The sequence below is a fragment of the Amblyomma mixtum genome, chromosome 1 (genome assembly GCF_055824585.1).
Source record: "Amblyomma mixtum isolate Tamu chromosome 1, ASM5582458v1, whole genome shotgun sequence".
NCBI lineage: Eukaryota > Metazoa > Arthropoda > Arachnida > Ixodida > Ixodidae > Amblyomma > Amblyomma mixtum.
This window is the reverse complement of record NC_143012.1, coordinates 90,966,571-90,988,144: the sequence shown is the minus strand read 5'-3', so window position 1 is coordinate 90,988,144 and position 21,574 is coordinate 90,966,571. Positions and strand designations below refer to the sequence as shown.

Here is a 21,574-nt window from a genome sequence, read left to right as displayed (position 1 = left end):
GTGTGAGGAGGGTGGATGAAGAGGAGTCCACCGTAGCTGCTGTCGCTTCATCACCCGTGCAGGCAGCGTCCACCCATACGGCGTCCGGCTGGGGGCCGTACGCTCGATGGAGTGCCTTCGCACGGGCTCTGCGGCGCTGCTCATGGTGGGACGGGTGCATATTCCTCGGGAGCGGCCTGATGAGAAGCTCTCGGTGAAGGGATCGTGGGATGGCGAGAAGGGTTGGGTCGTTGGCCGGTATTTTGATTCCCAGGGAGTCCAGGATATACCGACCTGTGGAAGTTTTTGTGAGCCTGATGTATTGGGCCTGTCGGTGGGCCTCCACCAGTTCCCCGATCGTGTTGTGGAGGCCCAGGCCTAGTAATCTGTCTGTGGGTGTGTTGAGGGGAAGATGAAGTGCTACCTTGAATGCCTTGCGAATCAAAGCATCCAAAGCGTTTATGTCATGTTTGGATAGTTGTAAGTATGGGGTAGTGTACAGTACACGGCTGAGGACAAAGGCATGAATGAGGCGACATAGGTCGCGCTCCTTCATGCCTCTATGATGTCCCGAAACCCTGCGGATGAGGTGCGATATCGCGCCTGCAACCTGCTTGAGTTTCTTGGGGGTAGTGGTGTTTTTGCCATCGTTCTGGATGTGCAAGCCCAATACACGGAGGGTGCCAACCTCAGGTACCGGGTAACCATTCAATTCAATGGCAATGGGGGAGCGGGGACATCGGTGGTTCTTAGGCCGGATGAGGAGCAGTTCGGACTTCTCTGGGGAGCAAGACAGTCCGATGGTCCGTGCGTAATTTTGGGTGAGGGTGGCTGCTTCCTGTAAGGTGTTCTCTATGTCGCCGTCACTGCCGTGGGTGGTCCACAGGGTGATATCGTCGGCATAAAGAGTGTGCTTGAGGTAGGGAATAGTTGCCAATTTCCGGGCGAGGGGTATGAGCAAGGCGTACAGCCGAATTGGCGATGGCGTTCTGTGGACTCCCTGGCAGCGTTGCAAGACGCTGTCGCGTTCCACTCTTACAGGCGAAGCTTAACATTTTAACCACACATCAGTAACACACGCAGACAGCCAATGGACGCGTCATTCGCTGGCAGCACTTGATTCATCATTCACAACCACATTCTTAACGTACGCTCCCTTGCCGCACATGCCAAGGACGTACACCACGATCACATTCTGCGCCATTCCTCTGTACTTTGCTTTGCTGAAACCTGGATGGATCCCGAAGAGCCTCTCGAAATCATAGATTTCCTATACTGCTGTGGTGCTCGCAGAGACCACAACAGAGCGGCGGGAGTCGCTATCTACTTGCGCACAGGTCTCTCTGCAATACCAGTCGAAATGTTTGGCACGTCACATGAAGTTGGCGAACTGTGCGCCGCAAAGTTGCCCAACGGCTTGCTGGTAGTAGCTGCCTACTTCGCCCCTACCGCACTCACGAAAGACGTCGTGCACTTCCTGCAACTCGCATTAACCGTCCATCCATCCACACCGATGTTAGTAGTGGGGGACTTTAATGTTGACATAAAGACAAACAGCAATTTCCTAACACTTATGCGGGAGAACATCCCGTTCCTCTCGCTCGTAACGCGTCCCACGGCTGTGTCAACCTCGCGAGGCACTTGTATAGATCTCGTCTTTGAGAATCAAGCATTGGTGTACCAAGTCGAACATATATCAGTCTATTTCTCCGACCACAAAGCTTCCTTCATGACTGTCAAGAACTGTTAGTGCAGTCTTTGTTAAAGGAATACGTGTGAAAAATAAAAAAAAATTCTGTGATAGCGCATACATGTGTTGCTCGATTTCTTTGCCTCAATCTATCGAAAAGGTGAAACAGCTTATTTGCTGCGCTCAAATTTCGCATTAGGAAGTAACGTAATCGTCGGTAATTTTTTTTATTAGCGCTGACAACTAGAACCTGTGCTCTCGTGTGAAGAGATTAAACAAGGGATTTCATCTGTGAGAAAATAGGACTCCAGCGCCGGCTGAGATTCCTTCGGAAGTAAAGCACATGGTGCTAGAACTGTTAAAATAAAGAAAGAGGAGGAAAGCATCCCATTTCCGTGCGCGTGGGTTGGTCTGCGCGCGACAGAGAAGGCAGAAGAAGACCTCCCCGAGAGCCGGCTGCACGCAACGCGAATAGCTCCTCCAGCCGCCATGTCTTCCCCAGCGCCGGGCAGCCGTCCTGGCCACATTCGCCCCAAGTCGCCGAAGGCCAAGGCCCAGCCATCCGGCCAGGACCGCGGCACGACGCCGTCCACGACACCGGTCGCGACGGCACCAACCGGACCTCAAAGGTGAATATTTCTCATTTCGCGAAAGAGGCCGTAGCTGTCGTATGCACTAAGCCGCTGGGCATGCCGCTGTGCCCGGAGAGAGCAGACTTGGGTTTTGCAGCGCTTCCAATGGCTAAGTGAGCAGCGCGTCTCTGCTCAAGCCAACCCTAATCTTCTTACCTCGAAGCACGTGACAAAGCGGTTGATTACGCAGCGAATCGCCCCCAGAAACGAACGCCTTGAACCTCTGAGGGAGGAACGTCTTATATCTTACGGCGCCAACCTGCATAGGGGACGTCGGATCGGTTTCAGGATATTTCTCGTCTGCGCAGATACAGTAGTGGTCGAAAGTTTCAAGGCCACATGGTCTGCTTTTTAGCAGTATAGTAAGGCAGTTATTACACCCGTGAAGCTCGAAATATCTGTACTCGGCAACAGAGGTATAGTTCTAACCCCTGACAATCTTGATAGCTGACAATCTTGACTGCTCCGGTGTAGCGGTGGTCCTGGGTTCGAACCCCGGACCAGGACGAATTTTTCTTTGACTACCAAATTTCTGAGAAAGCTGTATAGTTTTCCTTTGTAGCCGTATGGCTGCGCTCAGGTGGATGCCAATGCGTAATTACTCCCTTATTAGAAATCTACTCCACCTTGGGGATTCCCCTAAACATTTGACCAACACAGTTCCCACTTCGAGTTATTGATAAATTCGCTCTCGCCCTACCATAAGCTTGCCGTCCTGGTTAGCTCAATTGGTAGAGCGACTGCTCCGGTGTAGCGGTGGTCCTGGGTTCGAACCCCGGACCAGGACGAATTTTTCTTTAACTACGAAGTTTCTGAGAAAGCTGTATAGCTTTCCTTTGTAGCCGTATGGCTGCGCTCAGGTGGATGCCAATGAGTAATTACTCCCTTATTAGAAATCTACTCCACCTTGGGGGATTCCCCTAAACATTTGACCAATCTTGATAGCTCTATCGGCATTTTAAGTGCCAGGATATACAGAAGCAAAGCAGACCATGTGGCCTGGGAAGTTTTGAGGAAACCTGTACACAGGCGCTTTGCGACTGCGTGCTGTGCTTTGCGATAAGCACAGGTGTTCCTGTCTACCGCTCCCCCTTTTATATATCACAGGTGCGATGGTCTGACCTAGCGTCATAATACCACCCTCTAATTAACTTCCTGTTCTGACATGGGACAGCAATCGATCGCACGACTGCTCATCAACATGTTATCACGAGTGCCTAGGGGAAGTCCCAGGGAGTTTGTAGGACAATCTGACCATTTTCAGCTGTTCGTATGTTTCCCTAGATAACCTGAACACAGACAGCGTATTCAAAGAATGCTTCGATGGTCCAGGCGAACAAAAAGTCCTCTCGGAAACAAATCCGTGTAACCCCCTTATCAACCGTTCACAGCTACAGTGCCCAAATCCGCAACATCTTTCACGGCCACCTGACAATTTATTCCGCCTTTCTGAGGTAGTGACATTGGCCGCTGCATGCCACTGGCCATCCCATATCGGCCACGCCGCCCGAAACCACGTGACCTGCAAACAGATTACTCTCGAATAGTGAAGAAGGTACGAGCGAACGCGAGGACGCACACACAGAGAGAGAGAGAGAGAGAGAGAGAGAGGCCATTGAAGCGAAGTAGCCCTGGACTCCGTTCTTGTGTTTGCGTGCTCATGTTCACTCGTACGTTCTCTACATGATCTCAATGCGTACGAAACTGGCCAGCAACGTTATTACATAAACTCGCGAGTGTGCACTTTTCTGGTGACCGGCCTGAAATTATTGTTTTCCAAGAGGTTAAATCCAGAGTTTTGGTTCTGGCACAACATGACCAATAAAACTTCGGTTGGGCCTAGTTAGCACGCACCACAAAGAAGTGACACAGACACACACACAGGCGCTTTTTTTGCACGTAGCATTAATGGTGTGGCTCAGTCATGCGTGGATGATGGAAGAAGAAAGATAGGACACGCAAAAAGAAGAACCTGTGTGTGCCTCTGTGTATCTCCTTTATGGTTTGCGCCGTGTTTGCGCAACCTTCACCTTCACAGCAACAACACGACCAGTGAAGCCATTTTCCGAGGCAAAAATTTGCTGCAGTAGAATTTTCACTAAGAGGGCTGTCCTAGAGACCCTCAAGCGAGAGCTGATCAAAGCCGAATCAGTTATTTTGTTCACTCATCAGTACTAAACGAATTCGGTATCGAACCTCTGCCAAATAAGGTGACACCTGAGTCGACAGCCATCGATCAGAAACTGATGGAGCGTTGAGCTGTTTATGCATACTGAAGCGATTGCTTGACCATATTTACTATGGCGGAGACCACGGTCTTGCCTCAGGCCATCTTTTTATGACGCCTCGCGTAAGTCAGAACGAAGACGGGCAACAGAACAGCTTATAAGCTGAGTTGCACTTAGTAGCAAAAAGGAAATCGAATCAGACTGATAATCAAGACACTGGGAATAACAGCAAACCATCCCTGGCCCACGTACACCGGCCTGGTGTTCTTGGCGATACTAGAAATGTAATGGGCGCTTACTGGGTAAGTTAGGTATGGGCCTCATAGCTAGGTGACTGGTGATGACCGTATCGAGGCCATATTCTATCCTGTGACACGTGTGAACTGGCGTCTTAAACTGCACACGCTGTGTGCTGTAGACGACACGGTCAAAACGTACCAGCCAAAATTCATTTTTTTTTTTCGGAAACCAAGTCGACCATTTGGAGCGTGAACAGTTTGTGTTGCCTGTTGTTGCGAGCACTAAGTTCTTAGCGTGCAACTCGAGGTCTTGCGAGAGCAATATTTGAGGTCACATGAAATCGGCATTACGATTAAGAAAAGTTACTTCCACTGTGATCTGTTTCATCCGTATTGCAGGCAGTATTTTTCAAAACATATTCATTTAGCTACCTACGGCGGGAATCAAGGTGCTATGAAAAGGCTCGCAGCTACGGAATAGTAGATCTTCTATTAAACATGCGTTCAGCGTCTGCACAAACCAAGCTGCGGCAACCTGATAAGCAGGGGCGAAAAAAATTGGCTGTTGTTTAGCTCTGGTTAGACCTGGAGTGACGCGATAGCTACAGCTGGCCGAGTGGAACTCGCCGAGTCATATTGCAAAGTCAATCTTTTGCTGCTGCGTTTCGCTGGGCATTCCTTCTTCGAATTCGTCCCTGGACGTGGATTCAGTTACTGCGTAATTTCGTTTCCTCAAATTCATTATCTTCATTACGGCCCCTTTTTCTGTTCCTTCTTTCACTCCCACTTCCTACCTCCTTCTACAAACGGATGACGGGTGTCCACTGCAGCCACGGGCATACGGCCGAGGTGCGACCATGCCAACCAGGTGGTGGTGGTGGTGGTGAAAATATTTATTAAGAAGGAACAGGAGGTGTGTTTGGATCAGCCTGTAAGGGAACAATCTTTACAAGTACTAGGTGGAGGTCCCTAATATGGGACCCCAGTGGCGGTGGCCGCCGCCCGGGCGCACCCGACTAAGGCTTGTTGGGCCTGTAAGTCGTGGCAGCCAAACAGGGTCGCCTGCCAGTCCTCCCGGGTAGGGTTGAGGATGGGGGAATAGCGGGGTTGGATGGGCAGGCCCACACCATGTGATAGGTGACAGAAGACACTGCACTACAGTGTCGGCAGCTGCCGCTAAAGGAGGGGTCAAAACGTTTTAGTGCAGCCGGGCACAGCAATGTATTGGTGAGAAGACGGAGAAGGAGCCGCTCATCCGCCTTCTTCAGGCCTTTACATGGGCTAGGGTAAAGGCGATGACTATTTTGATAGTAGGTTGTAATATCTTTGAATGTATACACCGGATTAAAAACGGGTTCCTGATCGCGTGTGGAGAAGTGGCTGGCGTGGTGAAGCTATCGCTTCAAAATCTTGACCGGAAATACGATAGCAGAAGGCACCAAAATCCCGTATTCCAGAGCAGTACAGTGCTTGGTCGGAAAAAACCTGAAAATTTGTTTCGAGGAAAGGAAACAACCAGTAGCTGTCTCACATATATCTTGGTGGACACCGGAACCGCAACTTAAGGGAAGGGATAACGGTGGGAGTGAAAGAAGAAAGAGAAAGAGGTGCCGTAGTGGAGGTCTCCGGAATAATTTCGACCACTTGGGAACCTTTAACGAGCACTTATATCGCATAGCACCCGGGTGCCTTTTGCATATCGCCTCCATCGAAGTACGGCCGCCGCGGTAGGGTTCTAACCTGGGTACTACGGCTCAGTAGTCCAGCGCCTGAACCACTGAGCCGCCGGAGCAGGGTGTAATCCCTGTTCATTATTTCTTGCTCGGCAGGTCACCCACCAGCGACGCATCGCACCCCTTGCCGTGTGCCCGTAAGAGCGAGGAGCACGACACCGACGCCCTCCCTCGGGACATTTCCAGCAAGGCCGTCTCGCCTGCGCCATCGCCAGCACCACAGGTCGCGGTCACCGTGCCGCCAATGCCGGATCAGCTCGCTTCCTCCCCGGCTGCCACGAAGATCAAGGCACGGTCACCACCAGGTCACGTCAGTCCCAGTGAGTGGTGGTCAGGATAATGCAGGGTATATGTGGGGTTTATAACGTCCCCAAGATTTACATGGCCTAGGAGAGGCGGCGTCGTGGAAGGCCTCGGGGTGATAGAAGAAGAGTGAGTTGGGCAAGTTGGTATCGGTCCAAAATGAAACAACAGCGCTAATAAGAGCGGGTACGAAAGTAAAGACGGCACAACGAGCGCTGAGCCTCAAGTAACTTTATTCGACTTGAAATGAAAGTTAATACCCCCATGAGCTTCTGAAAAAAATTCAGGGGGCACTTTGGCTGCAAGGCGAAAGCCTTTCCTGGCAAAATGTTTTGTAGTGACTGCGAGACTGTGCTGTACTAGTGCTTTATCTGACTACACATTACAACTACACACTTTGACTGCCGACTTTGACTCTTCTTTAGTACGAGTCTCTCTCTGCTTCGATGGGTTCGGTTGTATCCATGGCTCTGTTCGCAGTGATGAGGATGTGGTCAACCACGGACGCCTTCCGCCCCCTTTCGATGCGGAAGATAACTATTTTATTAATTGTCGTCTGTTCCAAAAGGGGGCATTAGGCATGCGTGGGTGATAAAGTCACTGGAACTCTGAAAGTAACGCAACCAGCGGGCGGCGCGCGGGCAACATTGGGGTGTTGTTGCCAGAGGTGGTCCAGCGCGGCGAGCGCGTCGTCTGCTAGGCGAAGTCTCCCTTGCGGCCGCCTTGTTCATCGGCTTTGCGCAAAAATTAATCAATGAAAGTATTCATGATTGAGAGCTTAGATGAGGTGAGGGTTTCGAAAACCTTGAAAGCGTCGCACGACAGCTGCGCAGCCTCTCGTATTCTTGAGCCCACGGGTGTGCGCTAACAACGCAAGAAGCAGGCTTCTCCTATCGCTTCCGTGAGAGGCTCGCAAATGCATGTTTTCGGGACCCGGAAAACTTTAAAGCTAGCAGGCTGCGTACATCGCGGCGGGATATAGCAAAACGTTTATTAAATGGGTTCACTTGGATGTGTGATGCGTATAAAAAGTTCCCTTTACGCTTGCTGCTTCCTGCGGCCTGTTCTTCCCTCCGTGTGGTCAGTCGCCGGTCGGAGGCTTGTGGGAGGTAGTTGGTTGAGAGCACGGTGCAGTGGGGTCGTGCGGGGACCCTGGGGCGTGCCCCGAATTCCTTTGTAAATAAAGTTTTCTCTCTCTCTCTCTAGTTGGTTGACCCCAAGGTCGACGAGGTGGCCAACGCTCTAACTGTGCGGCCAGATAGCCAGATAGCATGCGGACACGCTGTGGCTGTATTTCGATGGAGGCGAAATACAAAAACTCCCGTGTGCAGTGCGATGTAAGTACGCGTTAAATAACTCCAGGTGGCATTAATTCCCCAACTGCACTCCACTTTGGCACCCCTCATAACTTATTATTTTTTAATTGAGACTCTTTATTTTATTATTTTTTATTTGAGACTCTTTAGCCAATATTGATGACCAACATGGAAAATGAATCTCGGAAAGCAATGTCTCCGAAGACATTTATAGCGCTCACACTCACACAAACACAGACCCACGACGCACAGACACACGCCAACGCACGCACACAGACACACGCGGTGCACAAAGACACGTGCGCACCCAGATACGCAAGCAGACACACGCATGCACAGACACACGCATACACAGACACACGCACGCACACAGACACGCGCGCGCACAGCACACATGCGCGTACACAGAGACAGGCGCGCGCCCAGAGACACGCATACGCACGCAGACATACTCACGCTCAGATAGAGGCATGGACACTCGCGCGCACACGCACACGCACACATACACACGCACGCACACAGACAGACAAACACACACACACAGACGCGATACTGAACGTGCTACTTGGTAAAACACGCCGTCCAACCACCTCGGAAGCACTGCGCCCGGTCGGCTACTAGAGCGAGTGGACCATCTACGGCGGCGCCTAATCACGTGATCGCAACTGGCCAATAGGTGGCGCGGCGGTAAAGAAAAAACAGCTGCGTTACTTTCAGAGTTCCAGTGACTTTAGTGGGTGGACTTAATACTTCGAATCTGCTCCCTCTGACGTCATAACCATTTCGACCAACCGAAACGCGTGATACCTCTGCTGACAACCTTCTGTCGACAACGAAGAGGCATAAAGGCTTTCGCCTTAAAAATTGCGTGTAGGCAAAAAGAAGAAAGAGTATATTGACACATAAGAAACGACATACAATCCGCTGAGCCCTGAGCCCGTGTCCAGGAATGCGAGCTCATTATCTGTAAAAACTATTCTGGCTTTCCGATGCACGTGCCCCGGTGTTTTGCGATATGGAATGATTTCGCCACCTCTCAACATGACTGCTGTGTTGAATAAGGCAACAATAACACGTCACCGTCCTTATCTGCGCTGTTGTTTCATAATGCCTCGGGGTTAATTTCGACCGCCCTAAATTCGCTCCAGCCGAACAAAATTCTATGGGACACTCCTGACTTATGATCGAGTTCCGAATTGACATGGGCACTTACGGGCAGAATACTGTTTAAGGTCCAATTGAACAATAATATCCTCAACTGAAAAACCCATTAAAGTAAGAGAGAAAAATTACGTTAGGATACCCGAAGGTGAAAATCATGGAAAATGGTAGGGTTTTAATATAGTTAAACCGAGCAGACGTACGAAGGCATGTGTTTAGCCCGATTGGCCGTTGACTACGCTTTGGTGGGTCGTCCGCACATCGGGCGAAGAATATTGTTCTGGTGAATAACTTACCACTCTGATTACATAATGATCGCTTTTGTATTTTATTGTAGTGTTGTGTTCTCCACGTACTAGTATTGTTCTTAAACTATTTTATTAATCTGTTCCGTGTTAGTTTTGCTCACTTCTTTTTATCCTGCCTCAGTTGTTCTATAGTTTTGTATGAATTGTGCTTTGTTTATTTTTCTTGTTATCAACTGCCCTTCCCCTCTAAAATGTACTTTGGACCCTGAGGGTATCACAAATAAATAAATAAATAAATAAATAAACTGTTTTCCATTGTTCCAAGTATTTTTTATATATTTTTTCATCCCACTACCATTATAACCACATTCTAAAACTTGTTGTCATTTTCTTTTGCGCCGTTTCTCTACATCGTGTTCGACTCATGTTATTTATTTTGATTTTGAGTGTGTTTTAAATCATCTGTATGCACGTTCATTTTCAGTTTTACATTACCAAAAAATTGAATACAAGTTCTACTTGTAACCACATTGTACACGTCTATCTGTGCTCTGTGTTTAAGTATTGATATTTTTATGTTCCTTTATTTTTCTGTTTTCAATACTAGTATGACTTGCCCTCTTTTGTAATACGCTGGGACCTGGGCCACGTCAAGCTGACAAAAGCAGCTTTTAGTTCATGTTTCCCACCAGATTTTTTTTCTGGAAATAAAAAATAAATGAAATGTATGTATATATATTAGACTCATGTTCAGCACTGAACGAGGTTCAGCTGATCTGACCTGTTTCCGCCGCAGATTGAACTTGATCAAGACGACCGTGTGCAATGCACAGCGCGACAGTGTTTCGCAGTCTAACACGATGCATGATCAACTGCGGCAATAGCACAGTGCTCTCGTGCCCAAGACAAGATTCCTGCTCGGGGTTGGTACGGCTGGTGTGGTGCTTTCGGAGAAAAAGGTAGAGAACTCTCGCTATTTCGGGAGTCCTCCTATCCATCAATGCTATGACTGCAATGTAACCAAACACGATGAAGCGAAACAAAAACAGCGATCATACTGGCAAGTAGGCATGCGGAATGCATATAGGCGAAGTGTACGCTAGCTGCCCTAGCCCCCGAAAGCTAGCGCCGCCTGTCCCATATTTTCGGGCATCACTCGTTCGCAACGCTAATGCTAGTCCCTGGCGTATCGCAACTTGCCAACGCTGTGTTCGCTAGGAAATAACTTGCCATATGACGCATGACTTAACTTTAATGCTCTCTTTAGTGCATTGTCATCGTAAAAAATGCTTTCAGATGTATCGTTCTCTGATATTCGGTTGCGTAACGGCGTCCACAAACTTTTTTCCAAGTGCCTGGAGCTTTCTTCACTAAGTCAGTGAAGCCGACTATATTTGAAATCCTTGCTGGACAGAAGGTGGGGCCATTTCGGGTCATTAAATACGAATTACTCTAGCAGTCCAAGAAAAAAAAAAGACTGACATGCATACATCGCTGGCCCTTACAAAAATATTTTAGACAGTCTATCTGTCTATAGACTTCTGTCTATAAAGTTTGTAAACTGTCTATAGACAAATCCTTGAGAACAGTCTACAGTCAATTCAAATGCAATAGACAGTCTAAAGAGAATCTACAGATTTATGGCCATACACTTTTAGTACACTTTTGTCTATCGACAGTCTATAGGCAGTGAACAGACAAAAGGCAGTATCTGTAGGAAGTGAACAGAGTCAATAAGAAGTCTATACACTGTCTATAGACCATTTTTATAGCGAGGAGTCCTCACAACACGCCTGGCGCAGTGGTGCAGCGGTTTAGCGATGCGCCACTGCCCTGCGATGGCAGGTGCTGTCACCGGTGGGGCTTGCGAGGTCCAGTTTGCTCTTCCTGAACAACCTCTCGCGACCAGTCGTTAATTGAGCTGTCACTGGTCATGGTGGGATGTTTGCTCGTAATCCGGTGGATAGTTAGTGATTTCGTCAGAAGGTCACGTGACCTATGTTGCTTCAAGGTGAAGCGGGCTTCAGGCAAAGATCACAGAATTCGCTGACTGCGGGCTTCAGTGCTTATGCACGTACAGAGGGCAAAACGCATGTCTAGAACACGCTCTCAGCGTGTTTCGGGCGTAACACGTGATAACTAGCCATAAGATTTGGTTAAAAATTGTCTGGATGTAAACATGTGCTGTTAAACTCATAGAATTTCATCGTCATTTTTTGCTTTCTTGGCCGCAGCGGCTTTGGAGCTCCGGAACACACAGTTTGGTTGTTCTAGGAATGCGTTTTGCACTCTGTACCTGCGAACGCACTTTGCATTGTTGGCCGTTAAGCCCGCCGGAAAGTTGCCAACAGTGGGCAGTTGGGCCACCTGCCTGAGCCCTTTCGGATGTCGTCCTTTGAATCTCATGGCAAAAAGAAAGCTTGACAACAATGCTGCGTGCCGTTTTGTACGTCAACGAAGTGGAAAATCCATGAGGCATCGTTCCGTTCCTTAACCACTGCTCGAAGGGAAGGCAGCTTTGGGTGCAAAAGGGCGGATTGATAAGTCGATCATAGCATTGATTGTCGTGTGTTCGCGACATTCAAAGGCTCTCCTCTAGGTAAGGACTCGGCGCAGTTATAACATTCTTTGGTTGTAATTGAACGAATAGGGTGATAATCATAGTTGGTCAGTGTAATTGCTGCCACGATGCAACCGTAATACTCGCAAAATTGTACCACGTTGTAACCCAAGCTGCAATTGAAGCGGCGCCATTCTATTTTTATTCTGTGTTTAAAATTTTTGTATTGGTGTCTGTAATGCCTTCGATTTAGAAGACCTGTTCACAATGACCATTTCTTCTTGATTTCGAATACGATGTCAGTAACTAATTTTATCATTTTACCTCCCCTTAAATGCTACCGCCGAGGCCGGGACTACAGCTATGAGCTCTAGCATAACAGCTTACCGCTATGGCTGCTGGCTGGTCCACAGCGGCCTGTACTCCTCCATGCATCTGGACAGCCGTGTAATAGTTCTGTACTAAACCGTGCAGCTGGCAAGCAGGTATTAGAAAGCGCCCCTTTATTAGGACCTGACATTCGGCCAGTCGTTTCATTGCAGTGTACGAAACCTTAGAATACAGTACTCAAGGGAGCCAAAGCCACCACTAACTTTTTTCATTCACTATAACCCGTGTTTATTTTATTGCATATCTCTTGATGCCCTGCGCTGAGAGGCCACAATGAATGTATAAGGTTGTCCAAAAAGTAACGTCCCTCATTTTTTTTCTGGAACAGTCTCAATAAAAACTGCGATAATTCACGAAGAACATGTAAGAGCCGATTATATGTCTGATCTATATAACATTTCAATGTAATCTCCGTCAACTTGCATGACATTGCGCCATCCGTGAACAAGACCATGAATGCTTGCTTTGTACCAGCTTTTCCCTTGTGGTGCAGCAATGTTTTCACGTCGTGAATGACGCTCTCGTCGTCCTGAATGCTGCATCCGCCAAACACGTTTTTTAGCGTCCCGAAAAGATGAAAATAAGATGGTGCTTAGTCAGGACTGTGAGTAAGTTGGGGCGGTACAGTCCACGAAAATTTAGCAGTCGCTCCTTTTGTTTTCAGGCTGGTGTGAGGGCGGGCGTTGTCGTGGCGGACTCTTGTTACTTCGCTAGTAGCGCCAGTAACGCTGCTTTAATTTCAGCAGGGTTTTGACGTAAGTGTCCGAATTTACTACTGTCTCGCTCTTCGGCAGCGCATACAAAAGGATAACTCCATCAACGTCCGAAAAACAGTTATCACGAGTTTTCTGGCCGACTCAGCCACCTTGAGCTGTCTTGTTCTTTGCGAACATGAACGGTGCCAATCCATCGGTTGTGTTCTTGTTTCTGGCTCAAAATGATGAGCCTATGTTTGATCACCGATCACTACCCGAGAAAAGAAATGCTCCTGCTCAGCATCGAAGCTGTCCAGCAGTTCGGAACAGATGAGTTTACTCTCGGAGCTCAGCCGTGAGGCTTCGTGGAACCCACCTAGAGCATATCATGGAGATCCAAGGGTCTCAACGGTTCTAGCCGCACTTCCTGTGCTTCATACTGCTGTGGCACCACAAGGACGAAGACGGAGTGACGACAACACAAGACAACACACGCGAGCACTTCTGTTGTCGTCACTCCGTCTTCTTCCTTGTCGTGGCACTCCATCTTCGTCCTTGTCCCTGTGGTGCCACAGAAGTATGAATTCGTACCAACTTGCCCAATTCTCAACCTTTTTGAACTTTTTTTCCTGTGCTTACGGTCTGCTCCTCAGCCAACTGATGAGCCGTAATGCGCCGGTCAGCAGGATGATGATGTCGCCGCGCTCCAGCCGTCTCGGGACTGGCTGCAGGGACGGGTCGCCTAGATTACGCCCAATCGCGCAGTTCTGCTTCGGTACCTTCAGAAGCTTTGACTCACTTGACTCGGCGTCCAACGGTGCTTCTATCGAGTGCAGAGCTTCCATAGACGGCGCAGAAACGTTCATTACACGGCGGATACTTTCTTTTGCAGCTACAACAAATTCAATTACAGTTCGCTGTTTACAACCGACGCCATTTTCTTGACTAATACAGCGGCGCCATCTGTGCGAGGGAGCTGGAAGTGGGCACACATATACGAGAGGAACCATTTGGCATTGCCTGTAAAGTTTGAAGCCACTATTTATTTAACAAAGAGGGGTAAAATGAAGGGCATCACTTTCAGCAAAGCCATATTTCTTTTTTGAAACAAAAAGGAAAAGTATGCGAGAGTATACACACCCGTGCATGACAAAACGTCTATAACACCTTAATAACGCAAGTCGTTTGAATGAACATTTACGGTGTTCTCATTTTGTTGCATCATTTATTCCACTAGGATCACTCAAGACGAAGCAGAGGCATGCTGACGCGGCGGAAGCACTCAACAGACTCCAGGAAATGGTACGGCCTTTTCATTTCTGTAGCCCTCCTGGCTTTCTCGCTGTCAATGAACGGAATGCTCGATGTACGGTGGTTCAGTGTTGTCAGAAACTCTGCGCTTTCAAGCCCCAGTGTTGAAAAATTCAGAAAAGAGCTTGCAGCAGCTCGAGCTGCTAAGAAGTTTGGGACCTTCCAGCGCGCCGGCAATCGTCAGTCTAATCAAGCAAAGAGTTACAAAGGCCGTTCACGTAATGATATTCTATTCATCGTCAGCTGTTGGCGGGTTCGCGTTTATTGGGTCACGGGGATCGTATTCATTCCAAGGAAGGATCATGTCGATTAATGGCGTCATAGTGATTATGTGCCTTTAGGGGATCATGGTGCATAAGTGTGCACGTGGCTATTAGAGCACGCGGCTATTCGCCAATTAATCCGTCGAAGGACATTACTTCACCTGTTTAAAAAAACCATGTCGTAATTATCCTGACTACGCCCACTGCAAGACAAGGGCCTCTCCCATATTTCTCCAATTAACCCTGTCCGGTGCCAGCTGCGGCCACCTTATGTCCTCAAACTTCGAAAGGGGCCGCCGCGGCGGCTCAGTGGTTATGGTGCTCGGCTGCTGACCCGAAAGACGCGGGTTCGGTCCCGGCCGCGGCGGTTGAATTTCGCTGGAGGCGAAGCTCTAGAAGCCCGTGTAGTGTGCGATATCACTCCTCGTTTAAGAACCTCAGGTGGTCGAAATTTTCGGAGCCCTCCACTACGGCGTCTCTCATAGCCTAAGTTGCTTTGGGACGTTAAACTTCCATAAATCAAACCAAACCGTCAAAGTTCAAAAGCTTACACGCCCACCTAACTTTGTGCCGCTCATGCTGAGCTTGCCTTCTCTTAGTGTCTTGTTCGTTGCCTTTAACGCCCACAGGTTATCTTGCCGGTCATGTGGTGGACTTTCATAAATACAAATGCGAGACCTGGTCTTCACGTGACGGTGAAGTCTTTCGTGCAAACAATTTGATTTCCGCACAGCAAGCGTTAAAAAGTCAGTGACGAAATGTGACAGCGATAGCCGTAAACACCTTGAATACATCTATATGGTCTGTCTAGGGTCTGTGGCAACCCTGAATAATCCCGGACTCACTGTCTCGGTCCCGTTCGTTCAGAAATTTCTCGCAATAAGTCAAGTCAATATACGAACCCTTTTTGTTAATCAGTAGCCTTTGGGTTAGCTTCCTGTCGCACTTGGAACACCAAGAGATGCAAAAATGAAAAGCTTCAAGGTCAGTGGATACGCTTAACGTGGGCCTTAAACACGCTCCGGGGACCCGCTCTTGTCTCGATGAGCCGACGGCGTTGGCATTCATATAGAAACGGAAAGCTGCGTGTGTTGTGTTGGAAAACTACCGAAATATTCCGCAGTTGTATACAGACCACTGGTGCAGATGTCAGAGAAGTACGTCGCAGCTAGCAGCTGCTACAATATCGTTAAGTGGCACTTTTCACGGGAACACGGCATTCTAATTACTAACTTGAACGTAACACTTTCAGTCTCCTTAACCGAATGAAAACGTTATTGCCTACTGGGCAAAAACTGCACAATGAACGTCTCACCTGTTTATAGAAGGCAGAGGAAGGGCAGGGAAGATGCAATCTGGGCAGCACTCAATGAACAACGGGTGAGAGAGAGAGGGCGCCGACAGCGTTTCGGTAAGGGAACTTGTCCTTCTTGTCGAAACGTTTTCTAGCGGTTTAAGGCTTCCTTATGGGTCCCTGTTAATTTTGCTCTGCAGTGTTTATGCAGACGTGAAGCTGGAATTGCGTGGTCTGTAAAGTGGTAAAACTTGCGACGTACAGGAGCGGCAAAAGTGAACAAAACAGGCTATTTCATCCGAACCCTTTTCACGCGTTATATGATTTAAACTTGCAGCTTTAATATGTGCAGGCTGGTAGTAGACGCTAGTGCGCCATTTGAACAGCAAGTTCAGGTCCTCGTCCAGGCTAGAATAAAGCAGTCCTGTGATCAATGACTGGCTGAAGTTCGCAATACAAATAAAGGGGGGGGGGGGGCAAGAAAATTCCGGAGCCACATAACCTGGCTGGATGATACGAACCAAAGAAAGCAGGAACAGATTAAAGATGCTGTGAGAAAATGCTTAGAGAGACGACGCTGTGAACTAGATTACGTCAGTTATAGCTGCGTGATTTAGGAACGACGATAGGGTAATCTCCACAAGTGAGGGAGCAACACTGGACAGCACAAAAGAGAACAGCTTAGAACTGACTAGTCTTCACTGGAAATAGGCGGAAGCAAATATTCCAAAATCCACATCCGCAGGCATAGACGTAATTCCATTTAAGCTGATATATAAACTTGGCCCAAGAAGCAATGAAACGCTGATAAAAGCATTGGAGACAGTCATAACAATTAAGCGAATTCCACACAGCTGGAGAAAAATCAAAATGTTTTTTATTGATAAAGGGAAAGCAGATAAGATGAACATAAAATCCTTCCGACCGATTAAGATGAGCCGCCGCGGTGGCGCAATGGTTATGGTGCTCGGCTGCTGACCCGAAAGACGCGGGTTCGATCCTGGCTGCGGCGGTTGAATTTCTTTGGAGCAGAACTTCTAGAGGCCCGTGGTCTGTGCGATGTCAGTGCACGTTAAACAACCCCAGGTGGTCGAAATTTCCGGAGCCCTCCACTACGGCGTCTCTCATAGCCTTAGTCGCTTTGGGACGTTAAATCCCATAAACCAACCAACCCATTAATATGGCATCTTTTATATACAGGCTGGCTATACAGGTGGCGAAATTAAATATGCAGTCATGGGTAGAAAGTAGTACGATACTCGGAGAACTTCAGAACGGGTTCTGACGGGGTAGGCGCTGAGATTATAGCTGGTCCATGCTTACCGAATGGATAGAAATAGCTAAGGCGGAAAACAGACCTCTGATATTTAGCCATTCTGGAAATAAGCGGTGCATATGACAGCGTGAACAGAGAACTCCTGTGGAACATATTAAAAGATGAAGGTACCGGTCATGAGGCAACTGATTTTCTACAAGAAATCTACCGAGATAATAAAGTTGAATTTACATGAGAAGGGATAAAAAGTACCACAACTGAGGCGGTACACAAAGGATTAAGGCAAGGTTGTCCTCTATCACCGGTGCTGTTCATGCTTTACGTGATAAATATGGAATGAAGGCTACAAGGAAGTAATATAGATTTTAATCTGTCGCACAAGTTGGGCTCAAATATCTTTGAGCAACGGCTCCCGGTTTAATGTATGCGGACGATAATGTACTGTAATCAGATAGCCAGGAATGGTTGCAAAGTCTGGTGAATCGTTGTGGAGGCGGAGACGCTCTAGGTTAGCTTTAGTGCAACTAGGTTAGATGTGATGATTCTCAACGATATAACAGATCAGGTGCTTACAATGGAAGGAAATTAAATACCCAGAGTGGCCGTAAACAAATATCTCGGGATATGGCTAAACGAAGGGCAGATGTACACAGAAAAGCATGAACAGTCTAAGTGCAAAAGGGCAAAGAGGGTCAGGGATAATGAAACGTAGGGTGCTATGAGGTGCAAAAAAAAAAGAAGTACATGGGAGAGGCTTCTGCCCTGCAGTGGGCGTGGTCAGCCTGATGATGATGAGTTTTTGCCGATATGCAATCGCAGCTGCATGACATCGCCTGTGAGCAATGTCTGCATATCTTCAAGCCTATCCATTGCTCGCACTGCAGAGTACACACATGGAATGTTCTTCCGCAGGCCAGCGCGGGGTCTCCGTTTTCATCACCGCCCGCCGAATCGTACGGAACAAAAGAAATCCTTAAGAAGACGGCAACTATCATGTTTGTGCTCTTCGTAGCCGCCGTCGTCGTCACGGTCGTCCTCCACTTTGTAAACACCACGGCGAGCCCTCGCATAGAACACGCGGTTTGCACCACACGGGCTTGCCTGGATCACGCGCAGGCGCTGGGCCTGAAACCAGGGAGAAGCTCGGAAGCCTGCGAAGATTTCGGCCAGCTTGTGTGCTCCGGATGGCTGCGCGACGACACCCGGCCTAGTGTGTCCGCGCCAGTCTTTCGCTTGGCGCACTGGCTGCAGGGACAAGCACAACTTCGCGAGGACCCCAGTCGGCCCCTAACGAAAAGGGTGAGGGCGATGATGGACGCCTGCCTTCGCCGGGAAGGCCCCGCAGCCGACATGGACGACTCGAATAGCCTCATCGAATTCATGAGCAAAGAGTTGTTCCCCTGGCTGCTGGACCCCACGGATGCTCGGCTTGGAGACATCCACGATTATTCAGTACCCTTGCGGACTCTGGTGAACCTGTCCGTCCTGTGGGCAATGCCGTTGTGGTTCTTTGTTGACCTCATAGAGCCATGGCATGGCACCGCCCATCGGCGGTCGATATCCATGAGCCCATCGGGTGTGGCGTACATTTTGGAAACGATCAATGCGGAGGTTGATAAATACAAAGGCTTCTATGAAACAGTCGCCGGCTTTTTCTTATCCAGCGTTTTTGGAGAAAGAGCCGCCTTGCCAGCATTTGTTGAATTCGCAAAGACTAGCAATGACATCCAGAGCTCGATCATCGGAAACCTGTCCCACTTTTTCGACGCCGCACATCCGAGGCCTGCTTTTCTGTTGATTCGTCAGTTACCACCTCTGGTGCCTAAACTCCGAGCTCGTGACTGGGTCGAGGCCCTACAATCCGCCTTCAACGCAAAACCACGTCTGAATGAAGAGGATACACTCATCGCCACAAACGGAAACCTGCTGAATGCTATGCGGATCATCTTCGCTTCTTACTCGGCCCGAGAGGTGACCTTCCATACGGCGTGGTGGTTCATCCAGTTCCTCGCCCCCATCACTAGTAGTTCAGTGCGAGCCCTCTTCATGAAACACCCGCTGTCCGAGTACGTGTACCCGATGGGTTGCGGTATATACGCTGCCCTCGTGTACACGGTTCTTTTTTCAGGCGCCGATGACAGCATAATGACCAAACATCAAAGGATCGTCGTTTCTGGTCTCTTGACCAATGTGCACAAGACGGCGCTGAGAGAGGTCGGCTCCTGGTCCGCCCTGGACACCAAAGCGGTCCGCGCTGTCACCACACGCCTGCAGAACACCAGCACCGTGATATGGACACCGGAAGAGTACATGACAAGCCGCAGCCTCGAAATCCTGTACGGTCGCAACTACAAAATGGAGCAGAGCTTCTTCGGCCACTGGCGCATGAGTCGTGAGCAGCTGCAAAAGTCGCTGGGCAGTGAAGAGTACCAGGCGAGCCTGAGGTTGTTTCGCTTGCAGTCCGCCCACCTGGCTGCGTACAGCCCCGTGACAAATGTGATTTCCGTCGCCGTGGCAGCGCTCGCCGCTCCGTACTACACTGACGAAGGCACGGACGCCATGGCCTACGGGGGCCTCGGATTCATGTACGCCATACAGGTAAAATACGTCCTTACGCCATTATCTACACTGAGAAAACACCATGTCTTTGAAATAAGGCGGGCAAACAAAACTGCCAGCGGAAGGAACCTCATGTCCAGTATTCTCGGAAAAATTTTTGAAAGTTTTAAAATTGTAAGATATTTTTATAGAAATATTGAAGGCAATGATCCATTCCTCTGATATGTAGAAAAATTTATCTTCTAAAGCGTTTCCATCGATCTCATCGAACAGTTAAGACTGCCGTAGAAAAGCAATGGGGTACGCTTTTGATGACAGAAAAAACCTCAATAGAAAAAAATGGAAAGCTGTACGGATATATTGATTGCTAAAGAAAAATCTTACATTGCATGAAAGAGTGCGTTCATGAGCGGTTTCTCACGAAAAATGATACCGTTCACAATTGTTGGGTATGAGATCGTATGAGTAGACAGGACGACTTAACTTCGTCCTCTCCGCTCTTCGTATCCGTCCCAGTTGCAGGCATGTGCGAAGTGACTTGGAAGCAAACGTTTCTGCCACCAAAGGACGGTGCGAATCCGGCAGGCGAAGCTTTCAATCTAAATCATTTTTTCCTCGGACAGTGGTCTGGTTAATACGGTTACTAAACGAAGCAATTTTCTTTACGACCCCGCCAAAAGAAAAACAAGTCTGCAAACTTCTTGAATATACTAGTCAAGGAGGGCTTTTTGGTATTTTGGAGCTACATTTTGTAACGATAATTTTGTGGATATTTTTGTTTTCACCGTATTCCACTGTGAAATACTGCTTGTTAAGTGACAGCATAGAGAAGGGAGGCAGTTTGATTAGCCGCATTCATTATCCTTTGCAGAACTGCACTACGGCAGATAGGCAAAGGAACGCATCGTAGAAAGAATGTGGCCGCTGGTACCTCCTATTTCTACTCAAAATGATAGAGGCGCCTAAAGTTGTGAGCGCTTCTTGTTCACTTCATTAAGTGAAGTGAGCGCCTCATCGGCTCTCGCAGCTCGCGCGCACCATCAACGCGCTCACGGTTCTGCTCAGCGAGGACATGACACAGACACCGTGGAATCCGGCGTCGTCCGCCGTCGACCCTGGCGAAGGGAGCACCCACAACATCGGCTCACCCGGGCGAGCCCTGTGGGAGCTGGGCCGGTGCTCGGCTGACGTCACTTCCGGCGGAAACGTGACGGCGCTCTTCCCTCTGCTACCGGCGCTGAAGATCGCGTACGCGGCCTACCTCCGCTTCCGCAGCGAAGGTCGGGACCTGCGTCTGCCGGGCCTGGAGGAGTACAGCGCCGAACAGGTCTTCTTCCTCACGGCCTGTCACGTGACCTGCTGGGAGGGAAGCGACTACCGCCGCGTGTCGCCCGAATGCACCGTAGCCATGAGCAACTTCGAGCCATTCGCCAAGGCCTTCGGCTGCCCCGCGGGGTCACCCATGAACCCGGAGCACAAATGCGCTTTCCTGTGAGGGCGGGGCTGTTGATGTCTCATGAGGCATATCACTGACATTTGTACTAAGGGTTATTATGCGATGTGTAGTTCGTGCACCATTTTTTTTTTTCTGTTATACCCTATTTATGCCCTCGGGGCGCCTGTGTCACTTTACCACGTTTCTTTTATCCTATTTTGGGTGCCCGTCGGTAATACTAGGTTATTCGAGGACAAAACCG

General features: G+C 48.9%; 1 protein-coding gene across 1 annotated transcript; it reads left to right on the top strand.

Annotated features, from left to right (window-relative positions):
- The first annotated feature begins 2,158 nt into the window (after positions 1-2,158).
- Positions 2,159-21,372, top strand: LOC149367184 (membrane metallo-endopeptidase-like 1). Its single transcript, XM_089573051.1, has 5 exons — positions 2,159-2,298; positions 6,598-6,821; positions 14,412-14,476; positions 18,231-19,916; positions 20,905-21,372. Exons 1-5 carry the CDS (start codon positions 2,159-2,161, stop codon positions 21,370-21,372), a joined length of 2,583 nt encoding a protein of 860 aa, XP_089429177.1.
- Positions 21,373-21,574: the final 202 nt, after the last annotated feature.